Below are 20,688 nucleotides of genomic sequence, written 5' to 3' on the forward strand. Positions count from 1 at the left end.
CAATGTTTACTAATATGTTAAGGGTGAGTGTCAGGAGGATGGAGCCAGGCTTTTTTCAGTGATGTCCAGTGATAGGACAAGGGGCAGTGGGTGCAAACTGGAGCATAGGAGGTTCCACGTAAATATCAGGAAGAACTTCTTTCCTGTGAGAGTGACAGAGCACTGGAACAGGCTGCCCAGAGAGGTTGTGGAGTCTCCTTCACTGGAGACATTCGAAATCCACCTGGACTTGTTCCTGTGTGATGTGCTCTGGGTGATCCTGCTCTGGCAGGGGGGTTGGACTAGATGATCTTTTGAGGTCCCTTCCAACCCCTAAGATACTGTGATTCTGTGTAATTTTTATGGTACCCATCAAGGGAAATTAAACACAGGTTTGTGCTTAAATATAAAGAAATCATAAACAAATGATGCATTGGGCAGAGGCCTGCTGCCATAGGCAGCAGACAAGGAGCCTGCAAAGACAAACCAGGAGCCAGTTCCTTATGTATGCTTGCACTAGCATCCTGAGAGTGGTCTCATGAGTCACCCAGCCTGGCCACGGGTCCATATCCTGGCCCAGTTCTGCTGCCCAGAAGTGGCCTCTGAACTTGGGACCCTGAGCGCTCCCATTCCAGCATGGCTACAAGACTATGCTGACATTGTTTCTTGTATCATCACCAAGGGAAACTTTACTCCCTTGCAAGGAGTCCTTTTGCCTCTGGCATCCCTGCTTCCAGCTACTTTGATCACTTCTTGCAGGTGAACTTGCTTGCCCTCCATGTCAGGTCATTCCTCCATCACAAATTGCCACTGCTGAGCAGTTACAAATTAGAATTTCCTCTGCACAGACAAACAAAAACCTCATTCATGCCACAATAAATACAAATGAAGTAGTCACCAAGTGCAAGTGGAGGAATAAAGGAAAAAGGAAGGGAAAGGAAAAGGAAAACAAGTTCTTCATGTTTGTATTTGCCTTTTGCTGAGAATCTGCTGCAAGCAGTGACTTCTCTAACATAGAACCATATAATCATAGAATGGTTTGAGTTGGAAGGGGCCTTAAAGATCATCTAGTTCCAAGCATGAGGCACAGGAACATGACACACAGATGTGGTCAGGTCTTCACTTGACTATGCACAGCAGAAAATTCTGCTCACATTTGTCTTAACAGCTGGACTGCTCTTTGTGTACCTGACATCATCCTTTGTCATGATGGGACTCAGGTGGTGTCTGTTGAGCTGGAGCTCCAGTGTCTGATGTCTGCTGTTGCTGTTCACTTGAGTTGGCAGGCATAACCTGTGGGATCTGGTGTTTTCATTATTCAAATCCCTTTTAGCAAGTAATATGTTTTTTCCTTTCCTAAACAATGAAAACACAGACACACAAGTGTGACTGGGATTGGGTTTCTTACTGAGGTGTCTGTGGTGTGGTAGGTCAGTACTGACAGAAGTCATAGAATCATAGATTCATAGAATACGGTGAGTTGGAAGGGACCCATCAGGATCATCGAGTCCAACTCCTGTCCCTGTGCAGGGCACGCCAAGGATCACACCATGTGCCTGAGAGCATCATCCAAATGCTTCTTGAGCTCAGGCAGGCTTGGTGCTGTGACCACTTCCCTGGGGAGCCTGTTCCAGTGCTCAACCACCCTGTGGGTGAAAAACCTTTTCCTGATATCCAACCTAAACCTTCCCTGATTCAGCTTCCTGCCATTTCCCTGAGTCCTGTCATTGGTCACAGGAGTGAAGAGGTCAGTACCTGCCCCATCTCTTTTCCTCGTAGGGAAGCCCTAGACTGCAATGAGGTCACCCCTCAGCCTCCTTTTCTCCAGGCTGAATAATGCAAGTGACCTCAGCCGCTCCTCATAAGTCATCCCATCCAGACCCTTCACCATCTTGTCTCTCCTTTGCACACTCTCCAATAGCTTGATGTCCTTTTTATATTGTGGTGCCCAAAACAGCACGCAGTGCTCAAGTTGTTCGGGATAGGAAGGGTGAGCTAGATTGCTTCTGACAGCCCTGGGCTTGTGAGGTGGTGGAACTCAGCTTAAATACCTCCATATCCAGGCATTCTGTAATCTTTAACATGTTTATCTGGGCAAGGCAGTGTCATTGCTGTCCTCTGGTGTTAATTTATAAAACTGAGTTGGACAGGATGGATCAGGAAATCTATAGCTGCTCAAGGAGCTAAATTCTGGTCTTCTAAGTCCTTAATTACTGGACTGTGCTTATTTGTAGGGGATCCCACTGACTCATCCAAGGTGCTGTACTTGTCTCTAAGGAATACACAAATAACAACATCTGGCTTTATGCTTGTTAAAAAAAATAAATAATAATTTTGGGCAAATTTAGTGTCTTGAAAATGTCAAGATAAGCAGCAAAAGTTAAACAAATAAGTATTTTTTCAGCTATGCATTTAAGAAATTGAATAGAAATCCCATCTGAAGCTATTATGATCCAGATAAAACTACACGAGAGGGTACATTTGTTCACACACCTTTAGAGGAAGCTATGGCAAGGGAAAAAATACACAGACTTAAATCTTTTGCATTTCCAGCCAGTTCCAGCTGTCTCCAGCAGACACCACAGGACAGAGAAGTGTCACAAGCTGGAAGGAGTGGCTGGGAGCAACTGCCCTGTACTGACCATACATAATGGCTTATCTGCAATTCATTGTGAGGCAGAAGGTTCCTGCTTTCTGGGTTTGAAAGTTACTGTATCGTCAGAAAGAAGCCAAAATCTTCAGAAAATAAATGCCTGACGGACATTTTAAATGGATGTATTGTAAATGCTGTAAATCAGTGTGGGAGAAAGAGAAAATAGGCATGTTATGGGGAATATTTATGTAGGTTTCTAGTTGATTTAGCTTCCACAAAGGGAAGCTGTGAGCTTTGTATATATAAATTTCACTTGCTACCATCATTCTATAATCAGCAGAACTTGATGTTTGACTGTAGAGAGAACTGGTTGAGCTAAAACCATTAAAAATTCCTGGTCTTTAGAATTTGTCTGCGAAGTGACACTGCCAATTTTGAAGGTAAGAAATGGGAGAGTGTGCAGAATCCCTCAACATTGGCTGTAATTTGCCCTGCTTAAATCTATCTTACAGGTTGTGCAGGGAAGCTGCGGATCCTCCCTCCTGGGAGATATTAAAAACCTGCCTGGACATGGTCCTGGCAGTGGGCTCAAGGTGTCCCTGCTCGAGCAGGGCAGTGGGCCAGGTGACCTCCAGAGGTCCTTTCCAACCTCAGCCACTCTGTGATTCTGCATTCTTCTCCTTTCATCAGTGATTATATGAGTTATTGTTTTGGTCTTTTTTCTAATTCTAGTCCAATGCCCACTCAAATATATGATGATGTTAATATCTGTCTTGCATGTCAGAACATAAGTGCAAAGCTAGGCTAGAAGAATGCATGGGTAGCTTGTAAATGCATCTTTGAGACAGAGTTGCCAAAATTATTTTTCAAAGGTCTATTTTTACAATAATCTCACAGGAACAGAGGTTTGATGAAGAAATCTTGGAGGCGAAATACTGAAGTACAAGTCACTTTTGAGTTTCTTATTTCACTTCTTTTATGATTATTTTCTATGGAGTAGCAAGAAAACTTGTACATGTTGCAACTCTGGTGGTAGTGGCAGGAGGCAGTAGTCTCTATGAAGAGGATTCAGAATCAGAACCTGTAATTGTTGTACATTCCAAATCAATATTGCTGCTTTACTAAGCGATGAGCATCAGCAGAGGGGGAACAAGAATGATGAATTAGTATGTCCACTTAATTTCACGAGGTGAGGTGAGTGATGACCTTTGTGGGGCTGGTTTGACACCCGCTGTTGCAGCAGCCTGGGAAGCTGACACAAATGCTGATGCAGAGCAACTGTGGGTATATACAAAAAAAAAAGTTGATAGCTGAGGTTTTCCTCATTTAGCCAAAAATGAGCTTCCGAAAAAAAAGAGACAAGTGTGTATGTATCAAGATGAGGATGCACACTCAAGCCAGGGTCTTTTCCAGAAGCAGTTGTGATGGGTGGGAGGCCAGGCAGGGCACAGTAGCCCTTCCAGGGAGTCGGGATTTCTGAGCAGGCTCCCAAAGCCTTCCCCCTAAGCGCCTGCTCCAAGGAGAGTGAGTGGCAGGAAGCGCAGTTGTTTCCCTCGGGGTGAGAAGGGGGTGCTGATGCCCCAGGACGGGCTTACAGCCGCGGTGGGGAAGCACTTTGACTCTAGCATCCTTTATCCCTGGTACCCAGCCGTGCCGGCTCCCGTGGCTGTGGCTGCTGCTGGCCCCGTGGGTCCGCGCTGCGGTCCCGGCTGACCCCAGCGGCTGCCAAAGGGATGGCGGAGGGAGGATGGGGGGTCTGCAGGACCGGGGTGGCTCCGAGGCACAGCCGCTCCTGTGAGCGCAGCGACTAACGACTCCGTGTCTGACCATGCTGTATTTTCAGCTTGTCATCATGGCCGGGACTGTTCTGCTCGCCTACTACTTCGAGTGCACCGATACTTTCCAGGTGCATATCCAAGGTTTCTTCTGTCAGGACGGCAGTTTGATGAAACCATATCCTGGGACGGAGGACGAGAGCTTCATTTCTCCCCTTGTGCTCTACTGTGTGCTGGCATCAACCCCAACAGCTATTGTAAGTATAAGAAATTATTTGAGTTCTCCAGGACTGCTCCATAAACCACAGCAATAGTCCTGTGATATCCTCGTCTCCTCTCCTCTTCCCAGCTGTAATTGATTTACACTTAGCCAGGTCTCTGTTTTGCCTTAGCCTAATGTATTCTTCATCAGTTATCTCCAGAAGTAATTATTCTGAGGTAATCACAATGCAAGGCAGAGAGGGAGAGCTTGTTAAGCCTTCCACAATAGCTGGCTCAGTGATGAGCTGTGAGTTGCCTGGGCTGCAGAGAGGCTCCAATGGAAAGGTGATACATTACTGGAAATAAGAAAACAGGATAAAGCTGAAGTAAAACCTGGATCAGACATGCAGTATATCCAGGATTATTTGCTGCTACATTAAAAGGATTGTTAAAGGGATTTAAAGGGCTTAGATGAGCAGAGAGAGACTCAACACAAAGAAAAGTATGAATGCTGTTTCCTTTTTGTTTAAAATATTTAAATTTTGGCTAATTTTTATTTACCTGGTTTTCTTTGCTATCCAGACAGTAAGCTGCAGTGTATCTTTTGAGCAGATGAAACTATTAAATTTGCTGAGAACATACAACTCCAGATTCCTGCAGTCACTGATAAGCAAAACTTTGGCCCTTTTCCACTTTCTCTGCAGAAAGTTGCAAATTTTACAAATAGCCAGCTTCAGTGCACTAGTAATGACATTGACAAATTCTTATTGAACTGTATCTTTATGTGCTCTGTTGCTTTATTTCTTTTTCTTTAGTACTGATTTCTTACATGAACTTTGCTTTGCATCCCTTCTGAAAGTTGAATAAGCTGCACATTATATATTCACTTGTGAAAGGTGAATGCTGCACCATGGGTCTATTTTAATTTTTGGTCTGATGTAATTTTAATGCATGAAAATGTGACACAAAGTGATGAGAAATGTGAAAGAGATCAGCAGAAGAGGCTACTGGTTTTGGTACAGGCCACCTTCTGAAAATGAGTAGGAGTTTTGAATTGGATTACATCTTGAATTTATGAAAATCCTCTGTGGGAACAGTATTATTTTCTGTGCTGAAACTCAGCTGAATGTTAAGACTTACATTTTACTTTGTGCTGCAATGTCAGATGATTTGCAAAGGAAAACATGAAGACATTTCTCCAGCTTCCCCCAAATAAAAGTGATGACATTGTTTGGGGAAATAACTTCCACAGGCAGTGTTTGTAGGGCCTTGAGGCCATGACAGTGGGTTTAGGGGGAGGTTTGTCCCTCCATTCAGTGATATGGCAATGGGGGGGGGGAGCAAGTGGTGGTAAGAATGTTCCTCTTTGTTTGGATCTTCTGTTTAAATCCTTTTTCTGGAGAAGTTTGCTGCAAACCCTTCAGGTTTTGCTCCACTGGAACAGCATTTCTTTCACTGGGCCAAGAGGTTTTCCCTAGTTACTCTTATTTATTAAAAGCTGGATTGAGGGTCTTCTTCAGGAGATGAACAGTGCCAGTTTTGTAGTTTCCATAGGCCATATTAAGCACAAGGAATGAAAGGCTGTGGTGAATGTCAAAGTTTCTGGGCACAGACACCTTCAGTTTAGTGTTGGGTGGGTCTGGTGTGACTGTCTCATAGAATGCAAGCTGTGCAGAGGAGGGTCCAGAAGCACAGTAATCCCCCTGGATGGTGGGATCCAGTGCTGGATATGAACTAGCAAACTCTGCTTCTTGGGTTGTACTGTGCTGTTAGGCTGCCTGTGCTGCTGCATCTAGAGAAGATGCTGCCAGGGACAGGACAGGGCTCTGTGCACCATGCTGCTTTGTGATCTCTGCATACAACCTCAAGCAGACAACAAACTTGGGAAACCTTTTTCCTTCCATTTTTTATTTAGTATGTATTAATACATTATTTAATGCTTTATTTGCGTTATTTGTATGATTGCATTGTATTATTAATACATTTGTTAATTATTTAATGTATTATTAATATATTGTCTAATTCTTTAACTTATTATTAATGAATTGTTTAACTATTTAAGGTATTAGTTTTGGGCTGATCTTCAACTAGGGCATATGTCAGAGGGATCCTTTTCTGTCCTCCTGACTGGTGCACAGACCAATGTTATTATATGAGTAATTTCACTATGTTTCTCCTTTCCATCTCTTCCTGAGAGACTTTCCTCTCCTTGCAGGCTAATTTCAGACTTCTGCTTCAGCTAGCAGCTGACTGCCAACTGAGTTTTGGCAACAATCTTTCATAGAAAAGTAGTAAATGAGACATAAAGTGATCTCAGAGTCTCCCTAACCTCAGCCCTAATGCTGCTGGTCAGACCACTCGGAATGTGAGCATCCTCAGTGTCATCTGGTACCCAAATGGGTGCTGCCTGTCACTTGGACTGTCACAGTCTGGGAAGAGATCTCCCAGGGATTTCAGTGGGAAGAGCGAGTGCAGCCATGTCTATTTATACTATGGTGATTATACTCTCTCAAAAAAATCCCCAAAACAAGCAAACAACCCAAGGAAACCTCCCACAAACAAAAGAACCCACGCAACTGTGCTTGGTGGGAAGGAGCTTTGTGTGCATTCACCGTGGGTGAAGCTGTAGCTTCACTCTCTATGCTTTGCTCTCTGGAGTAATGGCTCACATCCCACAGCTCCATGGTGAGGAAATCACTGAAGTGAAAGGTGACTCCAGACCCTCCTTATGATTACGTGATCCTCCTCTGCAAAACACTTGTTGCTTCTCTTCCTGGCAACAAATTAGTTGGCTTGGATAAGAGGATGTACAGCAGCAAATCTGCTCTGTGTGCTGCCTGCGTATGACAGACGCCTCGTGGGATGAGAGGAGTGATTGTTGTTAAAAGGGCTGGAACCCAGCAGCAAGGAGGGAGTGCCCATGGTCCCAGTTGGAAGTGCTTCTGGAGCTATGGAAAACAACCTAGGAAGCAGCACAAGCTCCCTCATTGAGGCACAAGCAGTTTTTAAGAGCAGTTCTGTGTGCAAGGGTCTGGGGAGGACTCAGCCCTGATTTCAGCATAGCTGCAAGGTGTTTTAATGCTTGCAAGCCAAAAAGGAGCATCTTTGTAAGTTTAATGGAACATCTTTTTGTCTCAGTTATTTGGCCATGGGAAAACAAATGCATTTATTTTATTTCTTCCCTGACAACACTTTTTAGAACTGCTGTTGTGGTTTGGAACCACTGTATGTGCATTTCTGTGCACTTTTAGTAGCAAAATAAATTAAACCAGCCTGGTTTTCTGCAGTTTTATTTCTTGTTGTTCAAACATGTGATGCCTCTGGCCCTGTTTAGCCATTTTTTTCTGCTACACTGGTTAATGATCCTAAATCAGAATTACAAAATTCTCTTAATGCTCGTACTGGTAACTTCTTTGTCTCTGATAATGAGTGTTTCTTGCAAGGGGAATTTCATGACAACACTGGTAAATAAATTAAAATCATGTATGCCAGACTCCATCCTGTAAAATGCTTTTTTCTCCCAAATGTTCCACTGAGGATAGGTCAAAGGCTTTCATCTGCCTTATCAGTTTTTTATTTTCCAAGTGTGGTGGTATTAGCATCTTTACAGCAAAGTAGCTGGATATTATTAATTTAATACTAAATTGCACTAACATAAGGGAAAAATTGTTTTTCTTTGTAAAGACACAACTGGCCATTTTATTACTGATTTACTGATTTATCCCCGAAATGTATACTTTCAGACTCAAGGAGTACATTTTGCTGTCAGCACAGCAGTAGAAAAAGGGGAGGCCTGGAATCCTGTCTTGTTTAGGTTGAACTTATATTTATCTGTAGGTCCTGCTGCCACAAAGAGCTTCAAAGGATACGTATGGTTTCATCTTCATCTTATGCCAGTTGTTTCTGATGCCTTTTTCCTTTTCCTCTCAGAGACTTTCCCCTTCTTTAGGGCTGATTTCAGTTGTACTGACATTATTGGCTGTTGGTTATTGAAGAGCTGCTACATTTCCAGCATCCTGTTGTCATGATGAGACAGGTGTAAGAACGCTTTCAGCCTGTCTCATGATAGAAGAAGAAGCTGTGTTTAAATAATTTTAATTTTTGCAGGCAGGAATGTGCCATCCCCAACAGTCAGGGCAAGCACTTGGTTGGAATATTTGTCTCTGTGACGTTGCAAGGATAGCACAGGACTTCTGTCTTTGCCTCCACTGCATTTCAAGGGATCAAAGGTTTCCAACGTTCCAAAAACTTTTTTTGTCCTGGCCTTCGGGTGACCTAAAGTAGCACAGTCTGCATGTTTGTATACCTGTATGTCTGTATAACAGAGCTTTAGACAGACAGCCCCTCATCTTGCTGGTTGTAGATACTTCAGGAAGGGTACAATTAGCCAGATGTCAGTGTTTGACTCAGGTCCAACAACAACACGCTCGATCCCCTCCCCCTCCCACCCAGGTAGGGAAGGAGAGAGAGAAAAAGAGAGAGACTTGGCTGGATTGAAAACTAAACTACACAGCTTTAGTTACACACTAATGATAAGAGAAAATAGATACAATTATATACAAATGTGTTCAGGTATGTGCAAGAGCCTCTCGCCTCCCCCCACCCCCAGCAACTCCCACAGCATCTCCTGAGCTGGGAACAGTCCCAAAAAGTCCCAGAGCTGCTGCTGGAGGAAGCGCAGAGTGATGAGGGTCAGGAGAGCTCCAGCCTGGGGGTCAGTGGTGATGGATGAATGGAGTCCTCCCTGGACTCTGGAAGTTTATTCTGTGATCTCTGACCTTCCTCTGAGCTTACGTAGATACATGGAATGGAATATCTCCGGCCAGTTTTGCTGTCTGTCTAACTCAGCCTCCTATGGGGGGGGTCACAGATCTCCCCGTGGTGTCTGAGCCATCAGAGTGAAGATATGACCTTGAAGACCCAGCAGTTAGAAAAACATTCCAGTGTCTTATCAGCCTTAGTCAGAACAGACTGGTGCTCGTTAAAAGAAAGCTCACTGAAGGAAAAAAAAAATCAGTAAAAAGGAAAATTGGCTTCATCATGGCTCAAACCAGGACACCAGAGAATAATTGTATTTTTATTTTTATTTTTTTCTGACTTGGAGTCTTAGAATGTAAACATTTTTCTGGAAGTATTTAATTCAGCTGGTTTTCCAGTGATCTGTACACCTGCCAGGGTTTAACTGGGCCAGCAATTAAATTGATGCACTCTATTATCAGATGCTCTCTATTGAACTGTCTCACTCCCTCTTTAGGGAAGGAAGAGGGAACAAAGGAGAGAGACAGGGTTGGAAACTACACAGTTTTGATGAAACAGTAGTGATGAAAAGGAAAGCAAAGATGTACTTACAAATATAGAATTATAGAACTCTTCAGGTTGGAAAAGACCCTTGGGATCACTGAGTCCAACCTTCATCCCTAGTCTACGAAGTTCTCCCCAATATATAAAAATATATTTAAAAAATACTGTCGCACACACAACCCTCCAGTAATGCTCACGTTACCACTGAGGCTGCAGGGTGGGCCCTGGAAAAGTCCTGGACTCAACGGCTGGACTTGGTGGCAGATGGGAGCTGGGTGCAGGAATGTAGGGGTTCAGGAGCACACAGATCAGGACAAAGGCAGATGAACAGATGGAATCCTCCCAGGACACCAGCCATGGACAGACAGAGCTTGACCCTTGTGATGTCTCAGATTTGTACCAAGTATGAGATGTATGAGATGGAATACTTTGGTCAATTTTGGTCACCTGTCTGGTCTACTCCTCCCCAGAGGAGGGTCATACGTGTGACCCCTTTACTCCCTTCTGGTTGCAGACCATGAGATGATTTTCAGAAAAAGGAGTGGCTTTGGTGCTGTTCTCCAGCCTTAAATATAAACATTGAGCTTTATCAGTCCTAGAAGCAGGCACTGACTGAAAAACATGCTGTTAATTTCAGCAAGTGCAGCTACTTAGCTGAAAAGTAGAAACACTAACAAAAAAATTGGTTCTATCCTGGCTCAAACTGGGAGCATGTTATGCAGAGTCTAGGAGAAAGTGTAGTATTTCAATGTACTGTCAATTCTGAAATACTGGGGTGGAGGGGTGTAAGAAATAATACTTCTTAAAATACTTCAAAAATACATTTTTGCCAGTCTGACAACTTTTATAACAACAAAGTTTAATGTGGAACGAGTTACTCTGAACAAACATGCAATTTTCAAGCCATTTCCTTTAAAATGTTCTGGGGTGACTCCACCACTCCATGAATATTAGTGCCTGGCTTCCCCCATATGAGGTTACTGCACATCAGACCATTCCCCAGCAGGTACCAAACCGTCCTTCCAGAGTCCAGAGCTGCTGCCTGCAGTGCTCCATCATTGCAGTTTGCCCACCCAGGAGAAGCAGAGAGGCTTAGTAGCAGAGCCAGCTTGCTGAAATGAATGATGAACAGCAGCAGGGGGCTTCAAGGACGCTGTTCTTTGTTTCCTTATGTGGAATAGAAAGTGCCACCACAGTTCCCACACAATCTTCAGTTTTGTTCTTTCCATTCCCAGGGCGGAAGCGGCAGCTGTCATGAAATTGTTAACTGGCCAGTAGTATTATTTTGTGCAAAGGAGTATTTGTTCCCAGAAAACGTTAAACCAAACTTGTCTAATTATTAATTAGAAGATTAATTAGTGTTGATCAAATTTACCCGAATTGGGAGGAAGCTGTTCAAACTTCTCTCTACAATTTGCACTTACCTTCCAGGCTTCAGAAGCATAATTCTTTAAAATGGTTTTCTTATTCTCTCTACCAGCTTGCTTCCTTGGCCTTGGCTTAGTACAGCCATATCATTAAAGTGATTTATTTCTAAATGGGAAGCTTGGGAATTTCTGCCTGTGTTGGCTGATTCCCCAGTGGCTGCTCACCAGCAGATGACTGGAAAACCAAGTGTGGCTAATGCGGCTCAGAGCTCTGTTGCAGTAGCTTCTTCCCAGCTTTCTCAGGCAAAAATTCCTAGGCTCTGTAAAGCAGAGTCTCCTGCCCGCCTTGCTTCACCGCTGTGCCAGCCAGCAAGATGGCAGCAGCAGAGAGGAGAGGCCAGTGTCAACACCTGAAGTGTCCCTTGCTCCTTGTAAGGAAGCATGTGTCCCTTTTCCAAAGAAATCATAGAATTGTTTTGGTTGGGAAAGATCAAGTCCAAGCATTTACCCAGCACTGTCAAGTCCACCACTAAACCATGTCCTTTAGCACCACATCTGCAAAGGCTTTTAAACACCTCCAGGGATGGGTGACTCCACCCCCTCCTTGGGCAGCCTGTTCCAGTGCTGACAACCTGTGGGAAACCGTTCTTTTCTTCCCCCGGTACCGGCTTGCAACACAACCCTTTCACTGAAGACATTTTTTTCTTAACCTCCCTTGGAATAACTTGAGGTCGTATCCTGTTCTCCTAGAACTTGTTACCTGGGAGAAGAGACTGATCCCCACCTCACTGCAGCCTCCTCTCAGGCAGTTGTAGAGAGCAGTAGTGTCTCCCTTCAGCCTCCTTTTCTGCAGGCTAAACAACCTCAGTTCCCTCAGATGTTCCTTTTAAGTCCTCATGACCAGTGATGGTGCTGGTGTTAACATGGAAACCTCTGCCCTCTGTGCAGGCATGGGTTAAGGTGCTGGATGCAGATGACAGTAGAAATACTCATGAAGAGGGTCCAAGGCAGACCTTGGTGACCAGTTGCCTCCTAAGGTGTGTTCTCAGTATGAAAGTTGCTTCGTGTTTCTTGCCCGGGTTCAACTGCGGAGGCTCAGCTGTGCAGTGTCCATATCTGGCCCAGCTGGTAGCAGGTAGGATGGCAGATCAATACCCTCCAGGGCTTAAGGCTAACTGCAAGGGACATCTAAGGAATTAAGGAACTAACAACACTTAAGTGAAAGTCAATACGGGCTATGTTCTTGAACAGGGGCTGTAGGGAAGATGGAGACAGACTGTAAGTGAGTTTTTGAAGGAGGTGGGGAAAAAAGGAGGTGAGACTGGGGCAGGGTAACTGCGGGTGAGCCTGTTTATGCAGAGAACAGCCAGTTTGTAGCACCTATGTGCACAGGAGGAACATAAGTAAGGAGGAGGATGTGGCTGCTGGAGGAGAGGCAAGCCAAGGCAGGGTAGTCAAGCAGGGGTGAGGTCTTCAGCTCTCTAGAGGGTTCAAACTGGGTACTGGTACAAGGATAATGCCCTGAATGAGAGGAACTAAGAACAGGAACAAAAGTATTGCAGTTGAGCACATCCTTGGCTGTCAGCACCATCAATACTTACTTTTCCAGATAGAATGTAACTCTTCACAGCTTCTCCCACCCACACCCCACTGCCCATCCCTGCAGGAGTGCTGCTCCCAGGGGGCTCTCATCTGCAGCCTCCTCCTGGGTGTAACCCAGGTTTCTTTGATGGTTTGTCTGACTTCATCTTGTAGAAACAGCTCTTGCTGATATTTTTCTCCAATCTCTTTTTAGAATGCAGTTGTGCAAAGAATCATTTGGTAAGGAGACCACGAACTTATCAGAAAGTTACAGGGGAAAAAAAAACACAACAAAACAACAACAAAATAAAAGATAAAGAATCCCTGTCCCTTTTAAACCATCAGTTACATTATTTTGTTGATTAAGCTGGTAATTAAATTTAAAAAATTGTTGGTAATCTATACAGGAGTGCACGAGTATTGGGTGCTCATGCTGTGCTGAGAACTTGAAGGGGGAAGTTTCACTGTCTGAAAATGTCAGCTCACAAGTTCAAGGACTGTCATTTCCAAATATATAATGGACAAAAAGCTGTTGAAAGAAGAGAATGGGGCAGATAATTTTATCTATCTCTTTGCTCAGGAGGAGCATGTGCAGCAGAGGTTTCTGAGAGCTGAATGTTAAGGAGCAAGTATTTGGTGACACTGCCAATAGTGGGAAGGTAGGGCAAAATAAAGATGTTTTCTCAATGGACAGGTTGAAATCCACAGGGGAAAACTGGCTGCTGGGTAGGTATTTCTAATTCATTCCAGGGCTTGGGGGCATCATCATAGTATTTTTACCTAATAGTAATTTGAAAAGGAAAGTAAGCAAGAGTGTCCAAGCAACATAGCCTCGGTGTAGTTGAGCTGTTGTCATATTCAGGAAACCAAGAACAAAATCACATATAGGGGCATGACCTTTGCTTCTCTCTTGCCTTCATCACCTCAGGCTGCAGATCTCCTGTGTTTTCAGCCCCCAACCTCCAGTGCAATTTTCTTGCCACTGCTGCTATCCAAGTAAGCCAATATGATACAGCAGTTAATTAATCTTGCATTGTTTTCTCAAACGGAAATAAGTAGTTTGCTTGCTGTTCTCTTTTCCCACCCAGATCTATGTGTCTATATTTAGATTTCAGATTTAGGACTGAATGGTACCATTTCCTGGGGTGCTGATTCTGTTCTGGCAGGAGCTGAGGTACTTAACAGCATCAGTGACTGATTCTGGGAGGCCAGCTGAACAGCTTGCCTTGACGGACCCTGCTCATGCAGAGTCATTGGGTTTTAAATAATGAGAATTAGTGGAGTTACTTGACTTCAGAAATACAAAGGGACTTTAAAAATGCATGTACTTTTAAAGGAGGACTATTAATATGTTGTATACCTATGTTTCTCTTATTTGAAATGTTTGGGTTTTTTATAGTCCACTAACCCATGTCTACACAGAGTGTAATTTCCTCAGGGTGTGGAATTTCTCTCAGTGTGCACGTACAGCAGACAGAGAAGCAAAGCTATTAATTCAAACTTCTGAACATGATCATAATTCAAATAATAAGCAGTTTGAAACGTGTCACTTTTAAATTGCTTTACTGCAGATGGCCTTTTTCTTGATTCCCAGCCCTGTAGTTACGGAGCTGAGCTTATTGAACCAGTTGCCAATTCTGTTAAGAGCAGATGGAGCGAAACACAATAAAGGGAATATTTCAGTGCAGCTCGTGGGCATTGGCTCCTACCCCCAGATGCCATTTATTGACATACATTTTACAGCTCCACATCTCTCACCATCAGCAGTTAGCATTGTAAAGAGGTTGAGCACACTTGGCTCGAATGTCTATAATCAATAAGGATGCTCATCTGGCTTAATAAGGATAAATTGTTGCCCTTGAAACAACACACCATTCCAGCAGTCAAAGTGAACTAAGTCTAGTTCCTTGTTGTTTATGCTCCCTCTGGGCACACACGTGTGCATGTGTGTGCTTGCACACAATTCTGTTACACTTTTCTGCGACCCTTCCCTATCACTGTGGATTCTTTGTGCGTGTCTTGTAACCATACATTAAGTTGATTATTTTGTAAAAGCTCATTTCTTCCACTTCAGATTGGCCTTTTCTTTTCCTAAGGATTTTCATTGCAAACTGTCTTTCTAAAAAGCTGCCAGTTTTCCCTTCTAAAGCTTGCTGACAAAACCAGATAGGTAGGATTTTCAGGAGTGCATACTATGAACGAGCCTCTGCTGTCTCTAAAGTCTGTGATATAATTCTGTGCAGCTTTAGCTGAGGCAGGCAGACTTCTATGCAACAGACTGAAGTTAATTCTGAAACACCAATCCTACTGCTATGGGAATCAGTTATTATTTTATAGTAAGCGTGAATGATCTGATCACAAAACCATATATAAGCACAGCTGACATTCAGATCAGTTGATCCCTGGAGACTTCATTTTTTTATGTTTTGATCAATAAAACATAACATTTAGTAAATAAAACAGACCAGATACCATCCTTGAGGCACAACATCCCCGTGCAATGCTACAGGCTTGGGGAAGAGTGGCTGGAAGGCTGTCCAGCAGAAAGGGACCTGGGGGTGCTGATTGATAGGTGGCTGAATATGAGCCAGCAGTGTGCCCAGGTGGCCAAGAAGTCCAACGACATCCTGGCTGGTATTAGAAATAGTGTGACCAGCAGGACTAGGGAGTCCTGTGCTTGGCATTGGTGAGGCCACACCTCTAGTACTGTGTCCGGTTTTGGGCACCTCAATACAAGACATGGAGGGGCTGAAGTGTGTCCAAAGAAGGGCAATGAAGCTGGGGAAGGGCCTTGAGTCTTATGAGGAGCAGCTGAGGGAACTGGGGCTGTTTAGTCTGAAGAAAAGGAGGCTGAGGGGAGACCTCATGGCCCTCTACAACTACCTGAAAGGCCCTGGTCTGTTCTCACAAGTAACTGGTGATAGAGCAAGCGGGAATGGCCTCAAGCTGCACCAGGGGAGGTTTAGACTAGACATTAGGAAGAACTTTTTCACTGAAAGGGTTATCAGACGTTGGAACAGGCTACCAAAGAGATGGTTGAGTCACCATCCCTGGATGTGTTTAAAAGTCATCTAGTTGTGGCACTTGGGGATATGGCTCATTGCAGGGTAGGGTTAATGGTTGGACTGGAAGATCTTGAAGGTCTTTTCCAACCTAAGTGATTCTGTGCTTCTGTGAGTGTAAGTTTGCAACGGTGTGGAGGCTGCAGGAAGCAGTCAGTATTGCTGAGATTTGTTGGCAAAATGTTGGAGTGGAGGTCTGCAGCATTACTTTCCACTTGCCCAGATGTCCAGAAGCCTCCTGTCCATGAAGTCTATACTGTGAAGTCAATTTTAAATGCTAATAGCAGGACGTGACAAATTCCGTGTCAATCACAGTAAAAATGGAGTTAATATAAAAAAGCTTAATGTTTGCTGTGTCTTGCTACTGAGTGCAAGAAAAACAGATCCTTTTCTTGGTTGAAAGCTGTGTCTTTGTCAGTTCATCTCAAGTGATCAAGTGTAGCCTTCCTGTGGGACTGCAGTGTCCCAAAGACACTCTGCTCTGCAGTGGTTTCTGTGGGCTGGAGCCAGTCAACCATGTTTTGATGTTTGCTCATGTCATTTTTAACCTTCCATTTCTTTCCCTTTCCTGGCAGATTTTTATTGGTGAGATATCCATGTATTTCATAAAGTCAACTCGAGAAACCCTAATTATTCAAGAGAAAACTATTTTGACTGGAGAATGCTGTTACCTGAACCCACTGCTTCGAAGAATAATACGTTTTATAGGTAAGCATCCAGAGCACTGAAAGCTTAGTCCCTGTTTGCACCAAAACAGAATGAAACAACCTAATAACCTACACCACAAAATTAATTAAGCTGTGAAATCTTTGCAGGCATCTCCCACCTTGGATAGTCCCCCCCGGGATTTGCAAGGTAACATTCAAATTGTGCCATATCATGCTGTCTGGAGCTGGTTTATATCCTATTCTGCTGAGCTTAATGCTTCTTCTGGACCCTTGAAAAAAGTTTATGCTAATGAAATCCTGAATAATTCCATCATTGCTAGTTTGTGTAAGCTACCCATTTTATTTACAAATTGGTGCTCACCAGCCCATCTCTGGCATTTTTCTTTTTAGCTCTAATTTTAACATCCATAGCTCTGCCACACAATGTTCAGCGAAGCACAGAACACATTAAAGCCCAGAACACATTAAAATAATGTTCTTACTTTTGTATTGTATTTGCTTTTGTTAGAGCTTTCATTTAGTTTTTTGCTGATAAATGAATCTGTCACTTAAGTTCTGTCACTAAACCATTTGGAGGTTGCTTTATATGATGCTTGCAAACTGCTGTGCCCTTTTCACACTTGATTTGTGGAAGAAATGCCCACAAGACCTTTCTGAGGGGACTGCCCATGGTTCTTTTGGAGCAGGGAGAGGAACAGAATTGCAGCTTGTGTTTCCACTGCTTCACTGAGAGAGAAGCTTGTTGTCTTCACAAGGCTTCCCAGTTCACAGCTATTTCAGGCTGATCAGACAGCACCCTGAGTGTTTGGAGATAATGGAGGGCTGGTTGCTCGCTTAGCACTTTTGTAGCAGCAGAATAAGAAGAGGAAAGCTCTGAACTGCTCGAGCAAGAGGCTGTATCTTCCCTCCTTCCTTGTTCATAAGAAGCCCAGGTTCATGGATGGTGTGGCTTGTCTTGCTGCTGGCAGGGGCCAGGGCTGAATAGGGCTCCCTCTGACCAAAGGGGCTTTGCCCACAGAGTATCACTGGACCTCCCATGTGCTCTTAGAGGTAAAGCATCCTTACACTCTGCATCTCACAGAGTGTTGGGTCTAAATTCATGGTCTCAGTTAAAAGAAAAAATGGGGGGAAAAAGCTGAAAATATCTAGATCGCTTCTTCTCTCTCACTGTTGAATTGTTGAGCTTTATCTGGAAGAAAAACACCTGCAGTGACTGTGGCAAGGACTGTATTGCTTCCATGGAGGGCAGCCCTGGCTGCAGGTGGGGATTCTTGCTCAGAGCATGGAGCTGAATGTCTTACCTTCTGTTAAGGTTTTCAGCAGCAGCAAATACCTGCTGCAAAGAAAGAAAAGCTGTGGTTTTCTTTCTCCCTCTCCTCACCCTGTGCCTCCTGCTTTATGCAGGGACAACGGGAAGTGAAATGCTTTTTCACCCTCTGCCACGCTAGTGATAGAGAGAAATCACCCATGGTTCCTTACTCAGGCCTGGCCGGTGCTGTTGGTGAAAGCTAAAGACATGGAAGTGCAGGTGAAAATGAAGTACATATTCCTGAACTTCTCATAACCTCTATGATGTATTGATGGATAGTCAATTGCCATTAGGAGAGATTCAAGGTTCAGTGGGCTGCTCAGAGCTGTCTGACTGTCCCAGCACATTGGGCATGTTGCAGGGTCCTGATCAAATACCCTTACCTTCAGAGTCAGCACAAAAAGCACTTAAACCATGGAGGCTAAATAGGTGCTCTGTATGGTTCCTCATAGTTAGCTTTATTCTTAAACATTCATGCTATTTCTTTCCCAGTGGGAGAGAAGGGGGTGGAGAACATAGAGTGAATGCTTAGAGAGTAGTAGAATATGAAACCTGCAGGAGAAATAAAACTTAACTCTGTAGCTTTATTTGATTTCCTGAGAAAAATGTTATTAGAAATGAGTGAAAGTGTTACTCTTGCCTTAAATGACACTAATTGTTTGCTTATTTTCTTCTGAAACCTTCTCCCTGCCTCTGCAATGAAATGAGAGCAGCTTGTTTAAAAGTGGTTGAAATCATTTATGAAAGTAACTAAAAATAAGCAGATGTTTTTCATTGATGTTCCACCTCCATTTTGAAAACATGACCTGGGCTGAGCAGCTGTAGCATCCATCCTGCTGGATGATCAGGGAAGTCAGCTCCATACAGCTCTTACTCCAGATGGGCTGTCTGGATGCTTGGCTCTGGAAGGACTGCCAGGTTGCTGAAACGTGGACTTCCTTGCCTGCATCTTCTCTTGGTGAACTTCAAGGCCATAAGTTACAGACCTGGTTGTCTTGTCTTCCAAGATAACCTAGCAAGCAGTCAGGCTTGTTGCTGCCCATTTAGTCTTGGTACAAATTCATTGGAATATCCACATCTGATTATTTCTTTTGGCCCAGATGTGTTAGCGAGAGTCCTAAGTGAGTATCTGCATTAAGTAGTAATTGAACCCCTTGGAGTATTGCCTTACAAGTCATTATGGTTGGTATTACTCAAAAGGATGAGAAAAATCCTTCAGTGTGTCCAGGTGCTCGTGTGTCGGGAAAAATAAACACTGCTTCCTGACCTGGCAAGGCACATAATGGAGAGCTTTGGAGAGTTGCTATTCCCATATTTTAGAAAGGTGAAGAGGCTTTTTCTCCCTCCCTGACTCTGTAGCTGGAATTGCTGGGAGGAGGTGGGCATTTCAGAGCAGTGGCATAAATGTGCTTTCCACAAAACAAGCAGAAAGCTGTAGGTAGTTTACTGAACACTCACTTGGATTTTGTGAGGAAAGAGAAGCAAAAAGGGAAACTCCAGACTGTCTTTGGTGATGTGAAAGATAAGCACCCTTGTCATACTATCTCTGTGGGATCTTTTGTATTTGGTTGCTAGACTCGAACATTTCCCCCTCTTGCTTTTTCTTCTTTTACACAGATTAAAAGCACTTTTTTTTGCACTTTGATTGGTGGGCAAAGAATTAAGTAAAACCAACAACCTGCAGTTCTCCTGGGATGCTGTTAAAGCCCCATCTTTCTTTTTCTTGCTTTTTTCTTATCTTTCTTACTATGTCTTGTGTTTATTCTCTCCTTGTTTACTTCAAGCCCTCAACAGTTCTCTGTTTTAAGAGTCTCCCCTCTTGAGTTTAGTGGAGACCTTGAACCATAACATGGTTTGGCTTGGAAGGGACCTTAAAGATGATCTGATTCCAACCCCCCTGCATGGGCAGGGACACCTCCCACCAGACCAGGTTGCTTCGAACACCATCCAGCCTGACCTTGAACACTTCCAGGGATGGGGCAGCCACCTCTGGTTGTCTTAAATCCCTTCCTAGTTCTTTGTCAACAGGAAGCAGAAACAAAATTTCTTCTTGCTCCCTGGCCCAGACACAAAGTGTCCACATTAGCAAACGTTAAGTTTTGTGGTGAAGAGCTGCCTCTCAACTTGCATCAGGGTGCAAGTCCTTTACTGCAGCCGAGATTGGTGAAACCTGCTCTATTCCCTGTATTTAGAGAATCAATTCCTTTATCAGTGAAAAAAAAAGCTGGCAATATATGTTGCAGTTTGTTCCATCTTTATCTTTTACAGCTGCTTCCACAGATGTCTATTTTGAAGATTTTCAGGTCAAACAAGTGGTGTTGCTTTGGAAGAGTGTTTTCCTTCTAGCATATTGGTGCTGCACTGCTACTCTTCAGTCATACCATCTCTCTCCCCTCATCTCCCCACCCCTCACAGCAGTTTTATTACAAATTTCTGCTGCCAAAATTCACCACTTATGTGCTGGACCTGTAGGAAACCAGGGGGTAAGAGTGGTGGTTTCCTGGACTCTTGTCCCTGTGCCTTCACTTGAGTACACACAGCCTTTTGTATTTTCATTCACCTTGTCTTGTGGTAATACCCCACTCTTGCCATCTTGAATTTGCTTTCATGTTCTGCTTCATCAGTTGTATTGCAAATAGAGGCTATACTTCATTTTAGCAATACTTAGTAAACTGTTTCAGCCAAGGATTTTACTCTGATTATGTACAGCTGCTCTCATACCCCCAGGATCAAGGATTCAGACCTCTCTGACTCAATTTGGCAGGGTGACTGGAGTGTGTACTGTGCCACAGTTCATTGTATTTTGTTTCTAATCCAGGTGATTAGGTTGTATACCTGCAAAGCCCTGATAA

The 20,688-nt window shown here is 43.8% G+C and overlaps 1 protein-coding gene across 3 annotated transcripts in view; it reads left to right on the forward strand.

The window, feature by feature from the left end:
• PLPPR1 (phospholipid phosphatase related 1) overlaps positions 1-20,688 on the forward strand; it is a 115,045-nt gene that overhangs the window by 75,636 nt on the left and 18,721 nt on the right. For all 3 annotated transcript variants that reach the window (XM_051643353.1, XM_051643354.1, XM_051643355.1), the window contains exons 3-4: positions 4,416-4,604; positions 16,435-16,567. In XM_051643353.1, coding sequence (XP_051499313.1) covers positions 4,416-4,604; positions 16,435-16,567 — 322 coding nt within the window. The remainder of the gene's footprint in view (positions 1-4,415; positions 4,605-16,434; positions 16,568-20,688) is intronic.

The sequence above is a fragment of the Apus apus genome, chromosome Z (genome assembly GCF_020740795.1).
Source record: "Apus apus isolate bApuApu2 chromosome Z, bApuApu2.pri.cur, whole genome shotgun sequence".
Taxonomy (NCBI): domain Eukaryota; kingdom Metazoa; phylum Chordata; class Aves; order Apodiformes; family Apodidae; genus Apus; species Apus apus.